The sequence below is a fragment of the Pholcus phalangioides genome, unplaced genomic scaffold, assembly GCF_987345545.1.
Source record: "Pholcus phalangioides strain wild (caught in Gottingen) unplaced genomic scaffold, Ppha-v1.0 ptg000017l_1, whole genome shotgun sequence".
NCBI lineage: Eukaryota > Metazoa > Arthropoda > Arachnida > Araneae > Pholcidae > Pholcus > Pholcus phalangioides.
The window spans coordinates 63,828,153-63,844,212 of record NW_028301610.1 but is presented as its reverse complement, the minus strand read 5'-3'; the positions used below and the strand labels follow the sequence as shown (position 1 = coordinate 63,844,212).

Here is a 16,060-nt window from a genome sequence, read left to right as displayed (position 1 = left end):
TCGAGGGGTTAGCGCACCAACCTCTCGACGAGTATAAAAAATAAGCCTGCCGTTCGGAATCGGCAATAAATTATAGGTCCCGGTCTAATTAGCCCTCGTGTGCAGAAAATGATCAAATGATCGACAAGTTTTACAAGTCACGTCTATTATATATCTTTAGTCTGGTTTTGCTCCATTAAACATTAGTAGTTCATCCAACAAAACTTCACCACAATCGATGTGATGTCGAATATTTCATTGCCGTATTCACTCTAGCTCGAAACTGTTCTTTTGTTTAATCACAATTCGTTGCCTGAAAATAACAAAAAAAAAAAAAAGTTGATAACGTTATCTTGACAAGAAAAAATGTGTGGTTTTATTTCATAATTTTTCTTTTTTGTCAAGATTAGAGTGTGAAATACAAAGATATTGTTAAAAGCGATTAGAATAATAACGAAAAAGAATCGATGAAAAAGTACGATGAAATGTTTCAAATAAACATGCAATTTCTATTTATGACAGTGGCAAAGATAATTGTTGCAGTGAAATATGTTTAAAAGATTTGGTGTTTTTGTTACCGCATGTTGGATTTTACTTCACGAGGTGAGTATTATTCATTATGTATATCTCACTAGAAATTTTTACTCATATTTTCAAAAGCACAAATCGATTAGAAATAAACAGACATTAAAGAGACCCCGAAGGTATATATATTAAAATAAATATTTCAGGTGTGGAAGAATTTCTACTCTAATATAAAACCACAAACTCAACATATGCCTGTTTCTATGCAACTGAAATCGGTTACGATTTTGGGTCATTTAACTCCCGAATATATCGGGAAACGTTTGACCTATTGGGATCAAGTTATGCGTATGTACCGCGAGATATGTATATATCACCAGTGTTCCCAACACACAGGGTCCGGATACCTAGGGTTGACCATTCGACAGATACCTTCATGGGGAAGTTGACAGGTTTCACCTTGAGGGGCCGTGGATGAATCTTTTTTTTTTTTTTTGTTTTTAACACTAAAATTCGCAATAGCAAAAGCCCGAAATAAATTCAGTATATGGCCCCACTAAAAATGTGTGCATTGGGTCTCCGCTACTGGATGTGGGGGCCCATAGCATTTTGTGGTTGCAAATAGCTTTTTTTTCGTGGTCATCACAGGAGGAAGTGTGACAGGGCTCCAGCTTGAAGGCCCCCGTGGAGAAGTTGTCAGGTTTCATTTTGGCGGTTCTTTGGTGGATCTCATGGATTTTTGTTGCTTTAATAGTAAAAAGTTTGCTAAAGCGAATGCCCGACATGAATCCCCTTACGGAACCCACCAAAAATCTTCGTATTGGCTCCCCGCTTCTAGGTTGAAGTCATTGGAAAAATGAATACAAACTTTTTCGTTGCCCTAGTGGGGAGTGTAACAGGACTGCAAGCTGAGGGAGCCTCATGGAGCAATTGACCCATTTCAGAGGGTCCTTGATGAATCTCATTGATCTTTTGTTGCTTTAACATTGTAAAATTCGTCTGTAAGCTGGTGTTTTCACATGTAATTTTTCATAGCACTCTGACGAAGTGGTACGAAATAAACAAAATATGATGTGAAGAGAAAAGGGGAACTGGCAGTCGAAGATGCCCCCTCCCCCAACAAGAATATAAAGTTATAATTTTAAAATGTGTTTCTTGTCGTTTCTACCAAGACATTATGAAATTTTTACAGTTCTATCACCACCTTTTAAATTTTATCGATTTGTGGCCATTATCCAGCATTTGCCTCTTATAGCTGAGGATTAAGATAATCATAACGTCTATTCAAAAATCCTTACATAGAGTGACACCTCACCTCAACGATATAACGATGAATTCCTCTACAACCATATTTATGAAGGACATTCCTGTAGTCAAATATTCAAAAGCTGTCTGTTGATCAACTCCGTAACTAGGATTTTTTCCGACCGGGGAAAACATTATTTTGCCGCCGCCACAACTTTAAAATTCGATAATTTTATAAAGGTGTTCTTTGTTCCCACCTGATATTGCCGCCCGGAGCAGTTGCCCCATGCCCCCCTTTAGTTCCGGCCCTGCTGTCGATATAACCGTGCGCACGATAATCCCTTTACAACGATATTTTTTCTTGGTCAGTAAAGTATCGAGATTTCACTGTGTACAGAGGGGTCTAGGTCAATTCGTCGCGCTCAACTTGTCGCGCGACAATTCGTCGCAATCAATTTGTCGCAGCGTCAATTCGTCGTGCTACAAACTCGTCGCGGTACAAATTTGTCGCAGAGTCAGTTCGTCGCGGTGCAAATTTGTCGCAGAGTCAGTTCGTCGCGGTGCAAATTTGTCGCAGACTCATTTCGTCGCGGTACAAATTTGTCGCAGAGTCAGTTCGTCGCGGTGCAAATTTGTCGCAGACTCATTTCGTCGCGGTGCAAATTTGTCGCAGACTCATTTCGTCGCGGTACAAATTTGTCGCAGAGTCAGTTCGTCGCGGTACGAATTTGTCGCAGAATCAGTTCGTCGCGGTACAAATTTGTCGCAGAGTCAGTACGTCGATCAAATAAATTTTTAAAATTCAGTTTTCATGGTATTCATACCACACTTCCCGCTTTCTGGCGGGATCTCCATTTCTCGCAGCGAGGGGAGTTGGGGGAACACACCAAGATGATAAATTGCGATAAAATTAATTTTCAAAATTCAACTTTCACGGTATAAGCCATACTCCCGCTTTCTGGCGGGATCTCCGTTTCTCGCAGCGAGGGGTGTTGCGGGAACACACCAAGATGATAAATTGCGATAAAATAAATTTTCAAAATTCAACTTTCACCGTATAAGCCATACTCCCGCTTTCTGGCGGGATCTCCGTTTTTCGCAGCGAGGGGTGTTGCGGGAACACACCAAGATGATAAATTAGGATCAATGCCCATCCCAAAGCGCAATTTGCCTAAGGGGTCATTCAAGTATTACGTCAGGATCGGGGAGGGAGTTTCGGATTTGTTGACTTTTGATGACGGGGGGGGGCGGTTTGAAGGTCGCTTACGACATCAACCACCCCTTTTTGAAGATATGAAATGTTCTAAGCTGCTGGTGAAATTTTGCTGACAGGGGAGGGGATAGGGGTCAGTGTTTTGCTGATTTTTGCTGACAAGGGGGAGAGTCAAAAATGGCTGAAAATCTGCTTACGTAATACTTGAATGGCCCTAATTCACTATTGAATATATATCTGCTATGTAGAGAATACATCTTTGAGGAATTTTTTACCGACAATATTTCTAAGCCCAGCATTACACTATGAAAGTGTTCTAAAAGTCCTTTTATAAAACTTGAAAAATTCAACCAATAAGATTATCGGTTGCATTTGCTCGAATGTAACCTATGAACTTTATTGGTTGGATTTTTTGAGTTTTATACAAGGGATTTTATCAAACTTTTATAGTGTAATACTGGCATTAGGCTGATATTACACTATAAAAGTTTGATAAAATCCCTTTTATAAAACTCAAAAAATTCAACCAATAAAGTTCATATGTTACATTCGAGCAAATGCAACCGATAATCTTATTGGTTGAATTTTTCAAGTTTTATAAAAGGACTTTTAGAAAACTTTTATAGTGTAATACCGGCCTAAGTTTCTATACCTAACAGCTGTAAAAGTCTTATTTTTAAATTATTTTTTCGCAACGTCATGTACATTTCAAATCATCTTGCATTATTATGATAATATTCAGACACTCCGGTCATAAGCAAGGGAACCTTGTGGCTGAGGCCATTTCACCCCCCCCCCCCCCAATAAATTTTTTGAGGGGCGGAGATCCCCCTCCAAATAATTCATGAGTATACAATGAACTTTTCCGCCTCCTGCGTACGGGAATACTTTCTAACTACTACGAAAAATTTTCAGTAGTTTCTACGGATTTCTACCTTAAAATACGGAATTTCGGCAAAATCGTAAAAAGTACGGAAGTCTGTTTTTTTTTAGAAATTACTTTTGTTCAAGGATTTCTTTGAATTCAATTATCGTATCGAGAGTACAAAATGAAGTCACGCAAAGACAGAATCTCCAAAGAATAAATAGCAAGCCAAGAATAATTATCAAATTAATTACAAATCAACCAATTGGCGGAAAAAGTTGCGGTTTACACTAAGAGAACTTATCATCGCCTAAAGTTATTTTTGATAAATAAAAGACAGTTCAACTTTCATTCGCAGATTGGGACAAATAACTCGAAACCTATGTATATAAAATTGATTTCCTGTGTGTACTCTATACAAATCTACAATTCCATACCGATCTTTGCAAAATTTTGTATATGTACCAAACAGGTCCCAACTTATAGCAAATGCATGAAAGGGTAAAAAAACTGTCCAGCAACAATGATTTTTGGAATGCCTACTTTTGTTGCAATGGTTTGTCACTGTTTTAATGCTCCCAGTGTATGAAGAAAACCCGGGTAGAGCCAGGTATTACTGCTAGTTCACAACTTTCTTTCAAAAGTTGAAGGAAATTGATTTGAGTTGGAAAAACAAAACGAGAAAAAGATTTGCAATGGGGATTGCCCCTCCCCCCAAAAAAATTTGTTTCGATTTTTTTTCTTCGAGATTTTTTATTGAAAAAAAAAAGTTTTGTCCCCCCCCCCCCCCAACTTTCCCGATGATGAACATTGTCACTACGGAAAGGCTTGGTTCCAAGGCTGGCATGTAGGTTTGAGTGCCGTATATACGGAACGAATGACAATTTTCAGCCCCCTCAATGGCTTCTTCATGTTCGCAGTTCTGACTCCGGCCAAGGACGCCGGAAGTGTTTGGAACTTGTGGGTTCTTGTCTGAATCTTAACATAGGAAATTTTGATTTCTGAATCAAATCTCTGGGTGCGTAAACCCATTCCATAAAGTACCGTGGGCACCCACAGCATCGCTGTCTCCGACGCCACTGCAAATGTCAATCAATTTTTGATTAATTTATTTTTTCAACTTTAAAATTACAACTCTCAAATAGAAAAAATTAAATCAGGTTTTTAATTAGCCCGTTATATGTAACTTTTTGTACATGACACTCATACGGCTCCAGTCGACGATTATTAAAAATTTCTTCTTGCAACTCGAGTGAATTAACATTAGAAAAGAATATAGGATTATATTCAGAGGCGTAGTTTCTGGGTGGGGAGAGAATGACAAGTTCAAGGGGGCGGCGCAACAAATTTGAGTAATTGGTGATCAAGAACACAAATTAGAAAGGGAAAAGGGAGGCAAGGTTTGAATAGTTCACAGGTGGTAAAGCCATAAATCCGCCTCTGATTATAGCCTACATTTATCAGGATAATTATTTTAAAAGAATTCATATCGTACATAACACCCCACAATATCTAAACTTTTACTTACTTTCAGTACCTTTTAGTAAATACCATTTTATATAAACACTTATATAACCTGAATATCGTAATAAAAAGCCTGATGATGATTAATGGAATAATAAGTGATGCTATTTTAAACTACTATAATTTTTTTTCTTTTCTTTTTTTAACGAAACGTAAGAAAAGTTTTCAATTTATTTGAATTTAAATTGAATTCAAACAATTTAATTTAAAAAGTAACACATTACTTTGTAATCCGTTTAATATCTATCTTTTATGATACAACAAAAATTCAAATAAAGAAAAGTAATAATTATTCATTCGCGATTGCATTAAATTTTTTTTGTAATTTCGGAACATGAAATGTGTAGAGAAACAACTTTTAACTATAAGGTCAACTACGCTACATACAGATAGCAAGCTTGAAAAGTATTTGAAAGTAATTACGTTTTCCAACGTCCTTAGAGAGACAACGTCCATTTAGACTTGAAGCTGAAAGTTTCTAGCTAGAGCTCTCAAATAATTAAGAGCATTTCCATCATCGAAACTGCTTACAATTTTTTGGATTCGCTCTGCAGAGTCTCGATAAACTTTTTTTTGCTGGTGCTCTCTTCTACCGCACTCCAACTCCTGAAATTTTCGTCTGGTCAAAATGTAGTCTTTCTTCAGGAGTTCAATAAATTTGAATATTGAGAGGTGATGCCCTGAAGCCAAAGAAGCGAGTCCCCTATGCCATCCTTCTACGGCGTTATTCGTTTTCGGCATACTTGCTTTCGCTGCCTCATGCAAGTTCCATATATCATGAGGAAACATAGGTCTTTGTCGAACACCCTGTGAATTGCATTTTCCGATCCAAGTTTCTTCAAAATAATTCACGATTTGAAGTAGTTCTTCCTCATTTTGAGCATAATAGTCTGAACTGACAAGTTCTTCGAAAATCGGCACCACTTTGTTTTCAGGAACGAAAGCCAGTGCATTCAGCATCCGTAACTGAACCGAAAACTCGACGTCTTCAGAATACTTCCTTTGTAAACCAAACTCTTGAACTTTTCTCCATAAACATTGCGTAAAATGAAAAAAACACCCGTTGGATTTGACGTTCGGAAACTCTTTTTGGAAAGCAGAAATTGCTGCGCGTTCAAAGTCTGACATAACTGTTGCAGGATTCAAGTCTGATCTCAGATGTTTTAATGCTCTCAGAACATCGCGATAATTTTCTTCCCTCCTGTTTTCCATCAAAACGTACAGTGTGGGAAAAACTTCTGAATGTGATAACACATGTATACAATACAATTGATTGAAGAGCAGAGGAACTGTCTTAAATGTTCCATCACAGAACCAATTAACTTCTCGAGACAGAAGATGAAGATTTTCATCAGTCCCGAAAATCAAAATTCGGGAATGTGATGAAAATCCATTATCAAAGAGAAGGAATCGTTTACCATCAGAGGTTAAAGTGTGAGGTTCATCAAGTACAAGTTCACATAAATTCCGAGGATTCACCGGATATTTATTCAACTCACCCCGATATCTCCGCACAGTCCTTCTCAGATTACTTACAGACGGAGTTTCGTTGACAGCTGCTTCTGGAATTTCTTTAATAAAATCAGCTACCAACTCACTCGTAGAACACCGCGAAGTTGAGGCCTGAACCCTCCAGTTTTTATTTGCTTTTGCAACAGCAACTTTTCCGGCATCGGGCACATGATTATGACAAATGCATTTCACAACATTATCTTCTTTAACATGAAGACGACCTTTACATTTGTTTTTATGCCACTCTCTGCATTTCCATATCGTTTTATCTTGATATTTCCTCTCCTGGATATACAAGTAACCCTCATAAACCAACATATCATTTCCACGTTCGGTTTTGCAAAACTCCATGTTTTTACCAACAGAAATGTATAGACAGAGCACACAAACCTTCGCTACCGAAAACTTAGACGCTAATGAAAACTATCTGAAAATATTCAAATAAGCCAGCCAAATATATGCGACTGACCTATAGTCGTCTTTCTTAATGGCGATTATATGGTCTTTGCGGGTGCTCATCCTGAAAGCATTATCGAACTTCACTCGTAAACGCTGTACCTTTCCGCCCTTTTAGGCTGGGACCTGACTACTGCGCGGTTGGACGCGGTTGAGGTTGGGGGGGAAGGCATCATCTATAGTTTTATTCTGTCAACGCACAGATACAACTGCAACCGCTGAGCGCGGTTTTTTCAACCGAGAAAATCCAAATTTTTTTGGACGGTTGGGGTAACCGGAAAGCTGCCATCATGTATTGCAAAGGCTTGAGCTCCCTGATGACGGTTCGGCTGGACCTGCGGTTGCTCTCTTCCATTGTCTATTAAGTGGTTTGACAAGGAGGGTGACGGGATTTCGGATGCACTGGACAAAGGAATTGCTCTCCTTCTCAGGTTGCCATAAAAATGAGGGGAAAAGACAAATTCGAAGAACTGTATGGTGAAGTTCTATTCGACAGAAGCTAATTCTTTGTTTGGCGCTTTTGCACTGATAACAATAAAAAAAACCAATGAAGAAAAAAAAAATTTCTAACTAGTGAAATTTTTTTGCTCTACATGAGCACACATTAAAACTCGGTTATAATGACATTCATAAACTAACGTGATTACGCTAAAACCGAGATGTATATTTTAGAACACTTGAATGAAATGCATTGGATCCCGATTATAACGTGTCAGCAAAAAACCAATTAGTTACCTCATCCAAAAGAGTACAAATTACCACGGGGCCCAACCATTTACAATAAATTCATAAAAAATTAGAAGTAAAAATAATCAGACATCTGAAGGAATATATTTTTATATTTGCAAATTCTCCATATCAAACTTTTGAAACATTTATTAAAAGCCTAAGTATGAACCGGGGATGAAATATGTCCCTAAGAGCTGCATTGTGTGTGTTTTGCTTTCATTATTCTGTCTTTTTGGTATTAATTTTTGTATCGTATATGAATGTGGCTGTCTATCTGTTGTTTTTGCAATGAAAAAAAAACCATCTAGTCCAGCGGTTCTCAACCGGTGCTCCGTGTGAACTCCCAAGGGCTCCGCGGCCCTCGAGGAAATTAAAAAAAGAACCAGTAAATTTGAAAAAAATAATTATTAATATTTTTGAATAAAAATAAATCAGTAACTTTGATGAATAAATAAAAAATAGGCCTACGGGGCTCCACCATAGAAATTATATACTGGAAAGGGCTCTGTGGGTCAAAAAAGATTGAGAACCGCTGATCTAGGCAAAACGTTGTATGCGGGTAATATCGAAGAGTGCACTAAGACAATTTTCACACCTACCGTTCTTTTCAAGCAGTTTTTGATTTACAAAGCCGCAACTAGGGAGAGCGGGTCCACTGTATCGAGTGCTGAACTAGAGGGGGCGCCGAATTGCCCCTTTAACACCACTCCTAACCTTTCCTTACACGGGGACGCCAAAAGCTTGCTAGCTCCAGTTAAAAAAGTATCCAGCTGCGGCCCTGTATGTACCTTAAACCTTGCAACATACATACTTATGTACAGGGCCACAACGACATGCGTGGTCAGCCGGGGCAAGCACGCATTTTGGCGCCCCCTTTTAATATTGAAGGAGAGATGAAAGGTTAACATTTGCGCTCCTGTCTGGCTCGGAGTTCGGAGCATCAGTCAGTGCTTAATATAGTCAGTGCTTAAATAGTTTTTTAATATATATGTTATTTAAATTAATTATGATGATTCCAGTCATCATATATAAAAAAATTTGTGCGATTTGGTCACGAATCGTAAAAGCATCAAAAATGGGTCAACTTGTAGGCTGTCTTTCTTCAACTCTGAATTAATTTCAAATGGCAAATATTGTTACAGAAAATTAAATTTCATTACATGAATATTTTTATTAGTATATACAGTAAAACCCACTCCTTTTTGTGAACACGGACAGGACAAAAAAATTAAATACATGTAAAATGGGTGACCGTTAAAAAGAGGTTTGAAATTCATACGTTTTTATATTATACATCTGTAAATTATTATTTGTCCGTAAAAGAGGGAGTATCCGTTAAGACGGGGTTTTACTGCAATGCAGCTTATGAGCACGAATTTGCATGCTAACTGGAGCCAACTTCAGCTTGGCGAAAAAAATTTAGCCAATCCCGAGATGTCACGTGACATAAAAAAATAAAAAAACCCGGTTGCTAACAGCAGTGTGTTTTTCACGCAAAATTTCACGGTTGCTGATAAGATCAACCGCGCCAGCCGAACCGTAGTGTGCCGGCAGCCTTAAGCAGATGGACCTGCTTAGGTATAGCCCAAGGGCTTCAGGTGCATAGAAGTCTCGAAATAGTTATATGTACAGTACCCCAATGTAAAAAAATTGTATATGACATATCATGATAAGTGGCTATAGAAGGAGAAGTTTTGCGCGAGTACGTGTGAAATCACCCCGTTTATACGTCTCTCACTTAAGGAGAATTATTTGAATTATTTTTTTTTTTAGTATTCACACACTTTTATATTCTTCTAGAAAAATTTTGAAGAACCGGAGAAAATGAACTATATTTTTTGCGTATAAAAACAAATCAGCGAAACAAGCAACGATAAGACCTTTTCAAAGAATATATGTATCCTTTTCTAAAATCTTGAAGTAAATAGCATGTAAGCAAGTGTAATGGATTGGATTTTAAATTTTCTGGCGCAAGGACCAATTTGGTCAAACTGCGCCAAAACAAATTATAAAAATAAGAAAAATCATCCTTTTGTCATGTCAAAATACTAAAATCATGCATGATAAAAAGCAAAGTAAAGCATAAAACAATGACATGAATTGTAAAAATCTATAATTTGTTATAAAAACCAATGGCTTTGATGAATTTAAAAATGCGAGATGCATCGCTGTGGTCATTTAAAATGTCATGAAGTGAAAGATGACTTTGACCAAAAGCGGTCGTAAAATGATGACGATGATATGAACAAGTAAAAGCATGAGCAATGGTCAATGGACTTTGACAATGTGGGCACTGTGGCCGACTCTCTCGTAATAACAAATATGATTGTGTGAGGCGACTGTGTCCTATGCGTAACCGGGTGAGCAGAACTTCCTCCTTTCGGTTAGTTCTCCAGCTCGAACGCCAATGGCCAAGTGTGGGCTTGATGGCATGCAGTTTATTATTAACTTCATTGTTCCAGTGCTCCTGCCAGCGGCGATGCATCACTTCCCGGAGGATTGAGAAGTGGTCACTGGCAGGTACCAAAAGGTTATTGTCAATGTTAGTTGTTGTTCGAGCTGCGGTGTCTGCTTTTTCGTTGCCCGGTATTCCAACATGACCTGGTACCCAGTAAAATTTTACTGTGGTACCATGATGAATGAGGTAATGCAGTTCATGAAAAATGGCATGAATGAATGGATGAGTGTGAAACGTACAGGAACACAGTGCTTGTAATGCGCTGAGAGAGTCGCTATAGATGATGCATCGTCGGTGGCGTTTGCGTCGTATATGACGTAGAGCCTGAACGATTCCGTACAGTTCTGCCGAATATATAGTGAATGTGTCTGGAAGTTTGAAAGATGTCTCCTCACAGCAGATGTAGGCACAACCGACATGCCCAGGGCTCTTGGAGCCGTCGGTATATATGGGGAAGTACCTGTTGTACCTACCCCTGTGCCTAAAGAATATCTGTCGATATATGACATCTGCTGTGGTGGCTCTAGGGTATAATGATAATGAAAGAGAGACATCTGGCAAAGACTGCTCCCATGGTGCCAGTTGCCAAGCAACTGGGGCCACACGACTGATGTCTAATTCTAGTTCTTCCACAAGTGCCCTCATACGAAGACCGTAAGATGGAACACATGAAGGGCGAGCAGCAAATAGTCTATGAAATGAGGGATTAAAAATGACACGATGAAGTGGATGATCTGGAAAAGACTTCATTTTGATATAATATTTCAGGGAAAGTTGCTGGCGTCTTGATGTCAGTGATGGCTCGTTGCATTCGACATACAGGCTCTATATTGGAGACGTCCGGAAAGCTCCAGAACAAATCCGTAGGGCGAGATGGTGGACTGGGTCGAGCACACTCAGATGGCTCCGAGGTGCCGACCCGTATACAATGGAGCCGTAGTCGAGCTTCGATGAATTTAAAAATGCGAGATGCATCGCTGTGGTCATTTAAAATGTCATGAAGTGAAAGATGACTTTGACCAAAAGCGGTCGTAAAATGATGACGATGATATGAACAAGTAAAAGCATGAGCAATGGTCAATGGACTTTGACAATGTGGGCACTGTGGCCGACTCTCTCGTAATAACAAATATGATTGTGTGAGGCGACTGTGTCCTATGCGTAACCGGGTGAGCAGAACTTCAGAAGTGGAGGAGCGACTTACGGTCAGCTCCCCACGATGTAGAAGAGATGACCTTCAAGAGGTCCATCGTCTTCATGCAACGAGCTCTTAATTGCGCAATTTGAGGTTTGAAAGTGAGTTTCTTGTCAAATGTGATGCCGAGGAATTTAGTATTTTCTACAATAGGTATTAGATTGTTATTGAGAAACAATTGTGGGTCATCATGTAGGTCTCGACGCCGACAAAAGTGCATAGCAACAGTCTTGTCAGCGGAGAATGAAAAGCCGTTATTATGAGCCCACTTGCTAATCTTGTTGAGAGCGGTTTGTAATTGTCTCTCGGCTGACCTCATATTCACTGATTGATACGATATTAACAGATCATCCACGTAGAGTGCGCCAGTGGCAGACAACGGGAGTTGGTTCAACACCCCGTTGAGTCTTAAAATAAAAAGAGTTACACTTAAAAGGCTACCTTGAGGTACACCTTGTTCTTGAATTTGGGGAGCTGATAACGTGCTTCCGATCCGTACCTGAAAGATGCGGCGAGCAAGAAAGTTCTTAATGAAAATGGGAAAGTTGCCCCGCAAGCCGCTATTATAGAGGTCGGAAAGAATTCCGTGCCTCCAAGTACGGTCGTAGGCCTTTTCTATGTCGAAAAATATGGCTAGCATATGCTCCCTCTTCACAAATGCTTGTCTTATTGATGTCTCAAGACGTAACAAATTGCATGTTGTGGACCTGAACCGTCTAAAGCCGCTTTGATGTTTCGATAAAATATTGTTAACCTCAAGGTAGTGCATAAGGCGATAGTTGACCATGCGTTCCATGAGCTTACATAGACAACTGGTCAAAGCAATAGGTTTTTGCCAGGCTTCGGGAATGCAAGAACAATGGCTACTCGCCAGGTGTCAGGAAATGAATGACTGACCCAGATCCGATTAAATAATATGAGTAAATGTGAGAGTGATTCTGGTGAGAGATGCCGAATCATGGAATAATGAATGGCATCGGGCCCTACAGCTGAGTCAGGACTTCGCTGCAAGGCCGTCGTCAGTTCATGAAGGGTGAACAATGAATTGTACCCCTCCGGTGTAAAAGGCCGGAAGGTGTACGATGTACATTCGGCCGATGATTTAATGGGATGAAACGATGGGGGATAATTCGCATCACTGGAAACAGTGGCGAAATGGGCGGCGATGGTATCCGCAATATCCCTCACATCGCTGATGATAGTGTCATTGGCCATAAATTCAAATTTCAAATAGAAGTAGACGGTTCAAGGTCCTTAAATTTATTCCGGTCAATCTTGCGGCGGGTAGTACCGGATTCTGTAGGATTGTCAAGATCCATGTCACCAATCGATGTATCATCGATAAGTGACACATTTTTAACGGTGGGATGTGTTAAAGCTCTCTGTATGGCTTTTTTGGAATACCCCGTCTTGAAAGGTTTCTTTTTTGTTTTATTTCCAGAACTAATCTTCGGTTTGGTACCAGTAGATATTTTGAATGTGTTCGCTGTTGCTTTTCCCGCTTCTTCTTCGGAGGTAGTGGACTCCCTCCGGAATCCAGCGGAGCAACAGCAGCCACAACTATTGCATGGTTGATTGGATGAAGTTTGAGTGGATGTGTTAGCAATTGGTTCGGTCTGAGATGTAATAGAAACTTTTGTTACATTGTTAATCTTGTTAGTAGTCGGTGATTGTGAAGTCGTATTGGCGTATGATTTACCAACTATTGGAGCTTGGTTAGATGTTATGCGACGACGTGCTTCGATATACGAGATGTTCTTAAGGACCTTGATCTTCTGGATCTCTTTTTCTTCGTTCCATTTCGGACACTTCCTGTCAAATGCGGGGTGAATGCCACCGCAATTGACGCACTTGAATGATGTTGAAGTGCAGTTGTCCGAAATGTGGTCCTTCTCACCGCATTTTGCGCAGGTGGGTTGACTGCGGCATGCCGTTCGTGAGTGACCGAATTTCTAGCAGTTGAAACATCTTACGGGGTTAGGTATGTATGGGCGGATTTTGAGGCTATAATAACCGATCTTAATATCTTTCGGCAATGTCGGTGATGAGAATGTCAGGATTATGTTACGTGATGGAGCTGGATTGCCATCTTTGCGGCTCATGATATGTTTGGCAGATGTTACGCCTTGAGACGCCAGCTCCTCTGTTAGTAGTTCTTCATCCATATTAATCAAGTTAGTATCTGAAATCACACCACGTGAATAATTCAACGTGAGATGGATTTTGACTATTATTGGAATGTCTCCAAGAGATGTGAGCTTTTGAACGAGTTCGGATTGTTTAGGTGTGTTAGTTTCAATGAGAAGGTCTCCTGAACGAAGAGCCTTCACTGATTTTAATATGCCTATTGCACCTTAGAGAGCTTTGTCTATTATGAATGGTGACACTTTGGCCAGCGGTTTATCAGTGTCAGTACAATGCAGGAAGAAAAATGAAACAGTAGGAGCAGGATCAGTGACAATAGTTTCGCTCATAGCAGTTCTTTGACGTTTTGGTGCATTTTGATTTTTCCCCATTTTGGAGATAATGTGTTCGGCCCCTACCGACCATGCCCACCATGGAGCCCTACAAGGGGACGCGCACACGTAACCAATGAAGGTTAGTAGCAACGCCAGGTTAGGTAGGAGCTATACACCACCGAAGCAGGCGAGCAGACGCGTTCAAGATCCAAGATCGCCGTGAAGCAGCACCAACAAACCTCAACGACGTCCGGCAGGCCCGGCCCCTCTACCTGCCCAGTAGTGTAACCCCTTCAGCCACCGAGGCGACCAGCCGATTGACCCAGACGGGGCTAATCCAGGCCTCCCGTTTCGGCTGAATCCGAGGCCAAAGCTAGCGCATCAGGCTAACCAGGATCCCCATCTCCAGCCTTACGGGTCTCCACGCACGGCAAACACGCAGGTAGACAGCGTCCCGGATGGAGCATACGCTAGAAGCAATGCCCCATCCGGGAGGACCCCTCCCCGCCTGAGCGGGGCCCACAATGAGGGGTTGGACACAGAAGACAAACATGTACAGGACAAAACGAGACGCAAGACAAGTACTGCAAGATGTGTAGAAATAAACATGTAATTTGGGCTATTGAAGGTGAAGTATATGAGCACAAAAAGCGATGACAATGACGTGTGATAGATTTGGCGTTACCCAGGATGCACCACGAGGAGGCCTATCACATTACACCCCGCAAGTGTAATGTTATGTGAATTATGGTTTCTTAAGCCATTTACATGATTTAATAAAAATTAACTTTTGTGGGTTTTTTTCTTCAAGTATGAGGTTTTATGTCAACAAAATTTGAATTGCAATTAAAACAACTGAATTACAGAATTTGTTTGCGGTCTATAGGAGAGGTCTTTTTCACAGAAGTTTCAACGGGTTCATTTATATGGATGTACCGTATTAACAGCCTCTTGAACGTCGTATAAACGAGGTTCCACTGCGTAGCATATTGTGTTATTGGAAATACCAGCCGAGACGGGAACCCCCTGCGTCTCAAGGGAATCCACGTACAAATAGCAAAGACCAAAGGCGCCGACTGAATGAACCGGCTCATAACTAGGTGCTGCCTCTAGGCCCAGATCCCACTGAACAGACATGCATATATGTTTTAGAAAAAATTTCTTCCCCCTTTTTATTATTACTTTTCTTTTCTTCCCATAATTTAACGATTTATGAATATAAACGACTCTCGCTCTCTCTCTTTGAAATAAATTCCATCATAAACTTCGCATCGTAATACTAGTTCTTCATAATATTGTACAATGGTCCCTAAGGGTGGGGATGACGGGGGCTCTAGCCTGAGAGCTCGGAACAGTTCTTGTAATTTTCTTGTTTTTCACACTATGATTTCACTATTGCGGTTCATCTGCTGAAGATGTGGGGACCATGAGTGTACAAGCAATAACGGCTCCTCAACTCCTCAATAAGAGCTATACTGTAAATAAACTTATCTGGCAATCAAATACAATTTTCTGAAAAAAAGGAAAGTCGAGACCTAAAACAAGACGTTCCCAAACTCTAAACTACCCCCCCCCCCCCAAAGCAAGACGTATGGCCACGCGTTAAATTACGGCTGGGCACATCGAGTAACACCAATCAATTTTGACTTCTGCCCGTTAAGGCCCCTACTATACCTGTGCAGGCGAAGTCTCTGGAACCGCTTCTAGGTGATCTGTGGGGATATTTTCATTCTCCGATCTCATTCTTCACGACTATCAATCAGTTCGAATTTTTTTAGCGAGTGCTCTAAAGTTCAAAATTTTCTAACATGATCCAAAAATGATGCTTTGGATGTATTTCGGAGTTGTAACTAGTCTGAGGCAACCGGGGCCTCTAACCAAATGGGCTACTCACAAAAAA

The 16,060-nt window shown here is 40.3% G+C and overlaps 1 protein-coding gene across 1 annotated transcript in view; it reads left to right on the top strand.

Moving 5' to 3' along the window:
* Positions 1-423: 423 nt before the first annotated feature.
* LOC149074627 (dermonecrotic toxin SpeSicTox-betaIIA1-like) overlaps positions 424-16,060 on the top strand; it is an 80,324-nt gene continuing 64,687 nt past the window's right edge. Inside the window, exon 1 of the mRNA XM_089247002.1 lies at positions 424-582. Within this exon, the coding sequence (XP_089103128.1) occupies positions 529-582 (54 nt within the window). The 5' untranslated portion in view covers positions 424-528. The remainder of the gene's footprint in view (positions 583-16,060) is intronic.